Below are 12,051 nucleotides of genomic sequence, written 5' to 3'. Positions count from 1 at the left end.
CTTTCCACAAGTCACTTCCTCTCTCTTGAGGGACCTGGGGAGACTGGGACCTTGGCGGGGGAGTAGGATCAAAGAAGTCTGGGATCTTGGTTGTTATTGGAAGAAGACTGGGATCTGGGGAATCGAGATCCTGAGGCTGGGATGGAGGAAAGACTGAAGTATATGGGGGTCACCATCCCCACATCCCTCAAGGATTCCTAGCGGAATAGCTGAGTGGATTGGGGGGGATGCAGAAAGAAGTGACCTTTCCTGGGGACCTTCCTGACACTGGGGGAACAGAGACAGTTCCTTGTTATCCCAGTCCTGGGGTGACTTAAACACTGATCTCTCCACTTTCCACTCCCCATACATAGTGAGCTTCCTTTGGCTCCATCGAGAGAAGCTATAGGTCTGGGATCAGCCTGGTATTCCCAGCCTGCATCCCAGGATCAGAGTACTAAGGATTTTTTCTAGACTTGGCCTGCAGCCCAGAGCTCCCATGCCATGTATGCAGCATGAACACACACACACACACACACACACACACACACACACACACACACTGCAGCTGTTTCTTTACCCCCCTCCCCCTCGGAGCACAGATGGGAAGAAAGGAGAGCAGAAGGGCATGGGCAGCTGGCCAGAATAACTCATTTCTACCTGCCCCCTTTCTGCCTGCAACTTGGTCTGAAAACTCCCATAGGATGGAGCGCTTTCTGCCTCCAGCCTCTGCCTGTCACCTTGAAGTCTCACCAACTGAGAGCAGTCTTCCCCCTCCTGTTTCCATGGAGACAGATGTCCTCTCTGATGTTGTCAGAGACACAGACATACAGGAAGGTTGGCAGAGCCAAGGGGACCTGAAGGGGACTGAAGAAGAGCAGACCAACAGGCCTGGGGAAGGTGAATAGGCTCCAGGAGCCCTCCATGGACTTCAGGCCTTTAGACCCCAATTCTTGATGACCTCCCTTCTCCCCACCCCAAGTCATGAGACCCCAAGTTCTAGTCTTGGCTTTTTGATCCCTAGTCCCTATGTGACTTTGGACAAATTACTTCCCTTCTGTCAACCTCAGTTTCTTTATCTGTAAAATGGGAGGATTGGACTAGAAGATCTCTACAGACTTTCCTGCACTTAACATGTCTCTAAAATCAAATCATTTTATTAGTATTTCTGTTTTACAAACAAGGAGATTGGGGTCTAGGAAAAGGAAGGGACTTGCCCAGTCACATGGCAAGAAAAGGGCACAGCTTGGGACAGCTAGGTGGTGCAGTGAGTAGAGCACTGGCCCTGTAGTCAGGAGGACCTGAGTTCAAATCTGGCCTCAGATACTTGACACACTTACTAGTTGTATGATCTTGGGCAAGTCACTTAACCCCAATTGCCCTGCCTTTCCCCCTCCAAAAAAAATTAAAAAAAAGAAAAGGGCACAGCTGAGGGCACAATCCATGTCTCTGCCCTCCCACTTGGCAGTTTCCTTGACCCAGACTGTCACCTAGTTCCTCCATCCCCCAATAGGAGTGACCTGTGGGATACCTTCCCACATAATGGATGGGAGATTAAGGAAGCAGGGGTTGAGCCAAGCACATCCCAACTTGGCCCTACCCCATACCATCTTGCCCACCAAGTGCCTTGCCTATGCTAGCAACCTAGGCAGGGCACAATTGAAACGGCTCCCACATGCCAGGAGGGAGGGCCAACCCTGCTCCCACCCAACAGAAGCTCTTGTCCTCCTCCTCCTCCTCCTCTCTCATGACAGTATGTAGGAGTCAGATATAACTTATTTATTGGGTGTGAGAGAGTGGGAAAAACCCTTGGAGTCTGAAAACCCAGGTCCAGGGAACAAGGATGTTCATCTACACCATTTGCTTCCTCCAGCCTGGGATGGGAAGGGATGGAGGCAAGCCTGAGTTTCCACTCACTCTTTGTAACTTCTCCAGGTAAATTGTGTCCAGCCTAGAGTGGACTCTTCTGTACCCAAGGGCAGAGTCCAGGTCTGTGTCTTTGATGGGGGTATCGTGTCTAGGGCTGAGCAAGAGGCCTGTGTCTTTGCTTTAGCCAGAGACACCTTTTCCCCAAGGGACTGGCACAGGAATTGAAATGGGTACTCAATGAATCTTGGAGGAACTCATTATAAGTGAACAGGGCAGTATAGCCTCGTAACCAAGTTGACTTTTAGCCTTTATTGAGCAGCACCAAGTCCAGAGCTAGGGAAGTATGTGTCCTGGTCAGATCTCATCAGTAGTACTGGCCTCAGGCTTGGGGGCCCATTATAGGGAGCATAGTGGCAAACTGGAGCTAGTCCAGTGTGGTGACCAGGATAGAGGAAGGTGACCAGGACAGAGACAGGCCTTGAGATCTGACACGGCACGATCAGTGGAAGGACATGTAGATGCTAAACCTGGACAATAGAACTTGGAAAGCCATTGCCCAAATTGCCCAAGCATCTTAAGGCCTGGCATATGAGACAGAGATAAGACAGGTTCTCTATTGGTCTCCAAGGCCAGAACTGAGAGTGATGGAGAGATGCTTCTGAGAGGCAGATGTCAATTAGATAACCACAAAAGCCATCTGGAAGTGAAATGGATCACCTCCGGAGGTTGTCAGTTTCCCATCAGTGGAGGTTTTCAAAGAGTGGCTGGCCACTAGTCAGAGATGTTGCTGAGGAGAGGTTGGACTGGATGGTCTGAGGTCTCTTCCAGCTCAGAGATTCTGCCTGGGATGGGAGTACCATGGCCAGAAGCAGCAGCCCAGGAGGGACAATTGGGCATGAGGCCACAGGGGTGCCCGTTGGGTACCATGTACTCCAGGCACTGTGCGAAGGCTGTCAGGGGATCTGCACAGTGATGGGGTGGAGCAGGGACAGGTGTTCAGTGCCTTGCACAGGCAGTGGGCGGATGCTGTAGTGATGTACAACCTCAGGCACACTGGAGAAGACCCCACTGTGCTGACCCAGCACAAACTTGTTCTCCTTTGTTCGGGTGAATTTCATATGCATGTAGCCCTGGCTGCTCCTAGGAATGAAGAGGAGGCCCTGGGGTCAGGGGGAGGACCCAGGGTGGAGGTCTAGAGCCAAGGAGAAAAAGAATAAAGGCCAAAGGCCAAGCTCTGGAAGGGCCCAGAGAGGGCCCTTTGTGACACAGTCACAGTGAGTCAGGGGGCAGAGCCTTATGACTCCTGACCATCTCTCTCGCCTTTGGGGGCACATGCACAAAAGGCTCAGACGGCCTCCATGGCCTGGATCTCAAAAGCACCTACTGCTCCCTCTATTCTATAGAGAAATAAACTAAGCAGAAGATGCTGCTGTAGAGAAGTATAGCGGATATTGTCATTATTCCCTCTGCCCCCTTGTGGGGGTCCTGAAGCCTTCTATCAGGCTGGAAAGGCTTAGAATAGGAACCCAGTGACAGACCATGTCTGCCGGCCAAGCACCAGCCTGCTGAAGGGCAGAGATCGATGCCTTACCTGTCCGGTGGCCACTTTTTGGTCATGGTGACTCAAATGGAGTCCCTCCCTCTCAACCCAAAGTCTCCTCCCCAGTTCCCAGGAGGGCATGGTGACCTCTTCCAGTTCTCCCTCCCCACCGGAGTCTGACCCTTGAGGTTGCTCTCAGATGTGGCCAGTGTCCTAGCACCCAGGGCTCACCTGAGGGACAGAGAGAAGTCTGGATGACTGGTCTCACTCTGCCTGACAAGGTAGCTGCCTTCCCTGCACAGGGACAGGAGGCTCTCAGCTTCAGCCCGGCTCAGGGAGCCATGGAACCACCTGATAGGGGACAGGAAGAAACGGAGTGAAGGCAGGTGACCAGGGCCTCACCCTCAGAGACCGACCGGGCTCTGCACCTCTCCTCCCATACTTGCATTTTGAGATTCAAGGCCCTGGACTATGAGTCCTTATCCCAGTTTTGTTTCTAATTTGGTATGTGACCTTGGGCATGTGACTTTGCGTCAGCAAAAAACCCAGGGGAGATGGATTTGACCTCTAAGGGACCTTAGAGTCCTGAGAGATTGTTACTCTGGGGAGGAACCATCAAAGCCAAGCACTTCTAGGGGATGGAAATCATGAAGGACTTCCTGAAAGGGGCTACATTTGAACTAAGCCTTGACTTTGCACTGCACCCCCTTCCCCACCTTGACCTGGCTAGGTCTCATCACTCACGGCTGCTTCTCCAGGGGCAGGGCTGGGTCCACATGCTCAGCTGGCTGGGGGCTATGCTCCTCTGGGTTGGGCCCCTTCCCCACCCAGCCTGAGGTCTTAGCTGGGGGCCTCCGTAGCTCCTTAGCCAGGCTTGGGGCTCGCTCCCATTCAGGATTCTCAAACTGCACTGGATCAGGCAAAGAGAAAGCAAAGGATGCTTTACTTAACCAACCGGTCTTTCTGAAGGCAAAGAACAGGGACTAGCCATTGGATTCAGAGATGGGGGCTGAGGGGAGGGGAGAGGTGGGGATTAGGGGAGGCTCTCAGGGCTTAAGAGGAATAGGGCTTCCATATATTAAAAATGAAACTAGTGTGATGAGTGACTGATCACAGTCTAGAAGTGGGAGAAGATTCAGCCTGGACAGATATCAGAATGGAGGATGCAGCAGAGTCAGCATAAGGGGGGGGGGGGCGGGGGGGGGCGGGGAGGGGTGGTTAACAGGGAAATGGCTGCAGGGGTTAAGCAAGCCTTAAGCAAGGAATGGGGTTGACAGAGTGGATAAGTTAGGGGTGGGGGGAAGGGAGACTAGGAGAAGAGGTCAAAAGTGGGACAGCCAATAAAGCCAGGATTGGTCAGAGGCCTCAGGGGAGCCAAGGGGCTAGTACCTGCAAAAGCCCTGGAGATGTGGTCTTTCTTCCATTCCCAGGGTTGATCATACTCTTCTGCAGGCCGCTCATCATCTCTGGGCAGGCGGCTCTGCCGGGGCTTCTCAGCCTCAGGGCTGCCCCCTGCCTCCTGCTCTTCATAGGGGGTGTCATAGAGCTGCAGGTCTGGTGCGTAATGATGTTTGGTTTAATTCAATAGACATTAATTAAGTGTCCACTGTACATTTGACAGGCAATGTGGATAAAGAGCCTACTATACATTTGAGAAGCAGTGTGGATAAAGAGCTAGCCATAAAGTCAAGAAGACTTGAGTTCAGATCTCACCCCTAGCGCATACTGGCTGTGTGACCCTGGGTAGATCATTTAACTTGCTCTAAGCAATTCTCCAAGACTTGCCGAAAAGGTGCCAATTTGAATTGGTAGAGGGAATTTCCTCATCTTGGAGTTTCCTGTGAAATCACAGATCCAGTCCCTATCTCCTCCCTGCTACACTTAATGTGCTTGGGGACACAAAGATGAAAAATAATACAGTGCCTGCTCTCAAGGAGCTTACACTCTAATTGTAGGGATATGCCATGTTGGCAAGGTAGGGAGTGACAGGGGGAAGGGAGAATTCTAGACACAGGGCTTTGGGGGGAGACTGGTCAAGATGGCAGAGAAGGAGGAAGCAAGACAGCCCCACTTTCCCCTCACCTATTCCAACAAAGACCTAAGAAGACCACCCCCCCCCAGGACTAGAAGTGATCAGGAAATCTAAAGAGCAACCATGATGGACCATCCTTTCAGCCCCAAATCACAAATTGGACCCATAGACAAATGACCAGGTCAAGAATTGTGGCACAGAAGTGGCCCTGGATTGTAGACACAGCATATTCAGCCCCCAGGGCTCTGAACAGGCAATACCATAGAGTCACCCAGGGCAGATTCCAGGGTTCAGCCTCAGGTCAACAACAGAACAAATCATGAACTCACCCCAGGCCCAAGCCAGCAGTGTGGGGTCACTCAGAAAGGCCAGAACCTTGGCCTCATATCTGGAGCTTAGGCAGCAGGGCAGGGCAGGGCCTTCCAGAATGAATTGTGATTCCCTAGACTTAACTGAGCTAGAGGAGAAGCACAGACCAGTTTTTGGATTCAGAGCAGGTTGAAGACATCCTTAGACCAAAGGCATGGGGTCTCCCAGAAGGGCCTGATGGAGTATTCAGTCACCAGGGTTGTGAACTAGGTTAGTAATCCACCTCTCCCAGAGCAGAACCAGAACAAGGCTAGGCAGGAGCAGAGTCACTCTGTACCTGCTGAACCTTTTAGCTAGCAGATAGGAGCTGGGGCTGACTACAGTCTACTGGAGTGCCATCCAGGAACAAGTTTACAGCTGTGTAGCCTAGACTCAACCCAAGGTCTGGGATCTGGAAAGCCCAGGAGGGCAGCAATCAGACCATAACCATAATATGATCCCATAGGGTCTACTGGAAGTCTGCAGCTTCTTGGCTCAAGTCTCCTCCGTGATCCTTGAAGTACTTGGCCTTCAATGCCCAAAGAATATAGAAGCAGGACTCCAGGTAAGACCTGGAATAACAAGCCAACATCATCCTGTCAGAAGTGCACAGAGCTTCGTCATAACACAAAGTGTCAATTCTGGAAGTAAGACTAGGAGATGATCAAACAAAGATAAAGAACTGTCACTGATGTCAGGGATGCCCAAGACAAACCCAGAAGAAGAGAATAACTTCAAAACATCAAGAAAGCCTCAAAAAAAAGTTGGACCACAAGATCAAGTAGGATTCCTAGAAGAAATGAAACAAATATTTTTTAGAGTTTAAAATTATGTGATAAATGAGAACAATAAGGGAAAGATTGGGAAAGAAATGAGAGTTTTGGAGGAGAGGCCTGGAAAGAGAATGAACAGTTTAACACGACGAGTGCAACACTTCACCCAAACAACAGATTCCTGGAAAATAAGAATGGACCAAATAGGAGTTAAAAGCTTCATGAGACAAGTAATACTAAAACAAAATTGAAAGACTGAAAAAAATCTGAAAATGTAGGGGATCTCATATGAAAAACAACTGACCTAGAAAACAAAAAAAATAAGTGATTGTTTAAGAATCACTGGACCTCCTGAAAGCTATGACCAAAAAGTGAACCTGGATAACATATTTCAAGAAATCATAAAAGAAAACTGCCCGGACATGCTAGAACAAGAGGGTAAAGTGAAAACATAAGACTCTACCAACTACCTCTAGTAGTTGATATGATATTCCAGGAATATCATAACCAAAATCCAGAGCTTCCAGGTCAAAGTGAAAATATTACAAGCAGAGGTCTCTAGCAATATTGGAAGAAAGCAGGAACATCGTCAGCTTGGAGAAGGGGATAGGAACACTTTTAACTTTGGGGGGGTGGGAAAAAGCTTCATGATTGGGGCGGGGGGAATCGGAGATGAGCTTTGAAGAAAGACAAAGATTTCCACATTCAAGAGAGAGAGTGTGTGTCCCCATCTCATGGGGGATGGCCTGAGTGAATTCCTGGAAAACAAGAATCTGGTAATGGGGATAAGTACAGCATGGCTGGAATGTACAATGGGAGAAGGAGAGTAATAAGACTGGAAAGGTAGACAGAGGCCAGATCATGGAAGGCCTTAAATGCCAGGCTAAGGAATTAATCTGTACTTTATCCTAGTGACAGTAGGGAGCCATGGAAAATTTTTGAGTGAGGGAGATAACATGATCTGTCTTATGAGTGTCACTTTGGCAGTTGCATATTGAATGCATTGGAGAGGGGAGAGATGAATCAGGAAGAGATCAAATGAGAGGCAGTTGCAATAATTGGTTGGTGGTTTTGTTAGCAAGGAAAGGGAATGGCTTTGGGAGATGTAGGAATGGCTTAGAGTTGGCAGCTAATTGAGGGTGGAAACTAAGGGAGGGGGAAGAGCTGGATGACTCTGAGGATTTGAGAAAGAAATACAGGGTGGTTGATAGCATCATCAACAGAAACAGGAAAGGTGGTAGGAGAGGAAGGTTTTTTTCTTGGGGTGAGGGGAGCACAAGGAAGATAATGATGAGTTCTGTTTTGGACATGTCTGAGTATGAGTTGCTAGAAGAACACGCAGCAAGACGAATCATTTACAAACAGGAGACCTAGAACCCCAGGGACTAAAATTCTAGCAGAGACATCAGTCCAGGAGGGGTGGGAAGTGCCAAGAATGAAATTATAAAGACATAAAGAGAAACAATTCCAATGAGGAAGAAAAAGGAGAATTGTCTAAATGGGACGGCTACATGGATTGGAGAATTGGTCAAATGGCCAGCCAGGCCAAGAGAGTAGTCATCAACAGTTGATGACAGAGAATGAAGTCTCTAGGAGATCTGGGCTTGGTCTTATGCTGATTAACATGTAGAGATGGCACACTTACCAGATTTGCAGGTGGCACTCAATTGGGAAAAGATAGCTAACATGGATGACACATTCAAACAGGATTCAAAAAGCTTCAGTGTCTAATAAGGTAAGAGTTAATAAAGGGAGATATTAAGTCTTACACTTGGGATCAAACAATCAATTTCACAATATAAGATAGGGGAGGCAGAGTTAGACAATAGGTCATCTGAAGAAGATCTGAGAGCTTCAGAGGACCACAAGAGCTCAATTGAGATGTGGCTATCCAAAATCCCCCACAATACAGTCTTGGGCTACCTTAAGAGAGACACAATGTCTAGGATTAGGGGAGTGACAGGCCCACTTTACTCTGCCCTGGTTGGCCCTCCTATGGAGTACTCTATTCAGTTCTGGGTACCATGTCTGAGGAAGAATATTGATGGGCTGAAGCAATTCCAGAGGAAGGATGTTGAAGGATCTCACATTTATATAGAGCTTCAGGGTCGGCAAATTGTTTTGTGTAGATTTTGTTTTTTGATCCTCACAGCTCCCCTGTGAGGTAGGAGCTGTTCTTATTCACATTTAACAGGGGAGGAAACTGAGAGAAGAGGGCAAGTGACTCGCCTAGGGTCTCATAGCTAGTATCTGAGACAGGATTTGAACTCGGGTGTCCCTGACTCAAAGTCCAGTGCTTGATCCACTTGGCCACCCACCTGCCTTGTAGGATAAATCACTTGAAGGAATTTTTCTAGGGTATACCTGGTTGGGGTACGGGAGAGGTGAAGATGATAACTTCAAGTATTTGAAAGCCTTCCTTGAAAGAGGATTGGATTTGTTTTCTTTGCCCCAGGAGATAGAACTAGGAGCAACAGGTGGGAGATTCAAAGAGACTGTACTGGGCTTGAAGCCAGAAAAAGTTTTCTAGTTTTGCATTGATTCAAAAACAGAATGGGCTGCCCCAGGAGGCAGTGGGTTCCCCTTCCCTGGAGATCTTCCAGCAAAGACATTTCAGGTAAGTTGCAAAGAGTTTTGTTTTTGTTCCCATATGTTTGGGGTAGGTACTTGGAGGTACCTTTTAACTGAAATTTGGTGCTTCTGGGAAATGTGGAACTGGCACCCAGGAAGCAGATCAGGCTGGCCTGGAGATGGAGATTTGGGGGTCACTCACATAGAGGAGATAATTAAAGCCATGGAAGTAGATGGGATCATGAAGGGAGAAGTTGTAGAGCAGGGGTGGGGAACCTGAGGCCTCAAGACCACATGTGGCTCTATGTCCTTGGGTGTGGCCTTTTGATTGAGTCCAAGTTTTACAGAACAAATCCTTTTATTAAGGGGATTTGTACTGTGAAGTTTGGATTCAGTCAAAGGGCTGCACTTGAGGACCTAGAGGGCCACATGTGGCTTTGAAGCTGCAGGTTCCCCACCCCTGTTATAGAGAGAGAATAGAAGGCCAAGTGCATGAGTCAGTGGTGAGTGCTTCCCTTCCTGGTCCTGCGTGGGGGCTGGGGATTAGGAATGTTAGTAGTGACTTGGCTTTAAGGACAAGTGGATTACTTGGGGAGGGCCCCTCAAGGGCCAGGCAGAAGCAGGCATTACCCACCCACTCCAATGCAATGACACTTACCTGTTACCACACACTGGGCATCATAGGGCTCCATGTAGCTGTTGTCAGCAGGAAGCTGCTCTGGGACACCCGACTGACCTTCAGGCTGGGCGTCAAAGGGATCTGAATACTCACTGTCATCTGCTGTCTAGGTGAGGACAAGGGACTCAGGGTGGTTCTCTGATACCTCTCCCAAATACTCCCCCTCCCCACTCTGCCCCCTTCCGCCTTGATGATCTATCTCCAAGGTCTCTTTCATCATTTATGTTGTGTGGTCCATGGGTCTTTCTAGCATCATGATCTGTGTTTTAAGGTCTCTTTCAACGTGGACATTCTATGTTTTGAAGTCCTTTCCAAGCTGTTCGTTTTGTTTTGTTGACCTTCCATTTCTGACATTCCGTGTTCTATGATCCCTGCCAGCTCTGATGTTCTTCTCTGCTCTAGGATCCCTTCCGACTCAAATATTCTGCATTCTAAAGCCCAAATTCTGACGTTCCATGATCTATTGCCATTCCAGTCCTGACCTTCTCTTTTTTTTTCCTCAAATCATTATTTATTTATTTAATATCTTTAGTTTTCAGCATTGATTTCCACGAGAGTCTGAATTACAAATTTTCTCCCCACTTCTACCCTCCCCCTTACTCCAAGATGGCATATATTCTGATTGCCCTGTTCCCTAGTCAGCCCTCCCTTCTGTCACCCCACTCCCCCCATCCCCTTTTCCCTTACTTTCTTGTAGGGCAAGATAGCTGACGTTCTCTTTCAAAGTTCATTTGTCCCCTTATCTCAGATTGATTCTTCTGTCCTTTCCCTTCTACCAGCAGTCACAGTCTCTCCCTCATTCTCTTCATCCAGTTCTGGCCATCTTCCCTGTTTAATCACCATCTATCACACCTAACATCCAGTTTGTCTCCTCTGAGCCTCTTCAGCCCCACTCAGGCTCCCATGATCACAGACACCCTTTCCTGGCCCTGACAGATCTGATGCTGGTCCTCCTGGGGCTTCCTTTTCACCCACTACTAGGCAGCCTTTTCCAGCTCCTGGAGGCACCACCAGGCAGCTCTTTGGCTTCCTTTTCTTTCCTACTTCAAGCAGAATTTATACACACACACGTATACATATATATACATGTATGTCTATATACACATATTGTGTATATATATGTATGTATATGTGCATATATGTGTATGTATGTGTATATAGACATATACATACACGCCCACATATATGTAGGATTTAGAGTTAGAAGAACTGGATTCAAATTCCAGCTCATGTCCTTAATAGTTGTAAGATAATGGACAAGCTTTAGCCTGTTCCTTCACCTGTAAAATGGGTTTAATACCAAATATGCTGCCTAACCCAGAGGGCTGTTTCTTGGAAAGGCTTTTGGCTAGAGGAATGTAATTTATTGTTATCCATTTTCTGGCCTTCTTTTCAACCCAATACCTTTGACCTTGGGCAGAATACAAAGACAGTGACTTTCTGGAGGTCACAGAAGCACACTGCTCTAGGCTGTGGCCATTCTATCTGGGGCAGGGCTGAGCACCCAAGAACTAAATTCCACCTCCCCACCCCAACTTCCCTCAAACCCTGGGTACTTACCTTGTCTTCCCCAGGAGCTCCCAGCAACATCTTACTGCGGTTCAGGTCACCTGACTCCACCTTGATGAGCCTGTGTTTGGGGGAACCATATTGGTGGTCCCCAGGACAGGAAGGCTTGCTAGGGCAACTGGAGCAGGTGGATTCTGGCTCCTCCTGCCCATCTCCATCCTCATAAGGATCCTCAAAGTCCAGACTCTTCTGAACCCGATAGGCCCGGAAGATGTCACTCTCTGTATAATCGGGTTTGGGGGGTTGTGGGGGGGGCCTTCGACCACCAAAGCTCAGGTAGTCCCTCAGCCACTTGGCCATGTATCCTCTTCCTAATTACTCCCCAGCAGGGAGCCTAGCCTTTGAGGATCAGGCCGGGAAAGTGGACCAGGATGGATTACTTAGGAATGTTGTTAAGTTCAACCCTTGCCCCCCCTGTCTCTGGGGGCTCATCAGCACTCTCCTGGAGCCAGGTGGGGAAACTGAGGAATAGATTCAGAAGTCAGAGAGAGAGAGGCAGATTCAGGGCCTGGAGAAGGAAAGACAGGAGCTATTGATCCCATCCTAGCCCGGCTAGTGGATGGTCCCAGGGACAAAGCTTCCAGGCTTCTGCGGAGGTGGAAGGTCAGGTGACCACCTTAGCCTGGTCAGCGCCAGACTCAGTGCGGAGTCCCGGCCCAGCAGGGACTCCAGCAGGCTCTGAAATCGTAGC

At 48.7% G+C, this 12,051-nt stretch overlaps 1 protein-coding gene across 1 annotated transcript; it reads right to left on the bottom strand.

Moving 5' to 3' along the window:
* Positions 1 to 2,417: 2,417 nt before the first annotated feature.
* SHD (Src homology 2 domain containing transforming protein D) lies at positions 2,418 to 11,660 on the bottom strand. Its single transcript, XM_036741858.1, has 8 exons — positions 11,348 to 11,660; positions 9,783 to 9,890; positions 5,001 to 5,027; positions 4,778 to 4,942; positions 4,234 to 4,298; positions 4,133 to 4,191; positions 3,620 to 3,739; positions 2,418 to 2,988 (listed from the first exon to the last, which is right to left on the bottom strand). Exons 1-8 carry the CDS (start codon positions 11,658 to 11,660, stop codon positions 2,802 to 2,804), a joined length of 1,044 nt encoding a protein of 347 aa, XP_036597753.1. The 3' UTR covers positions 2,418 to 2,801.
* Between the last annotated feature and the right edge of the window lie 391 nt (positions 11,661 to 12,051).

The sequence above is a fragment of the Trichosurus vulpecula genome, chromosome 1, assembly GCF_011100635.1.
Source record: "Trichosurus vulpecula isolate mTriVul1 chromosome 1, mTriVul1.pri, whole genome shotgun sequence".
NCBI classification, from domain to species: Eukaryota; Metazoa; Chordata; class Mammalia; order Diprotodontia; family Phalangeridae; genus Trichosurus; species Trichosurus vulpecula.
This window is presented reverse-complemented; position numbering and strand designations above follow the sequence as displayed.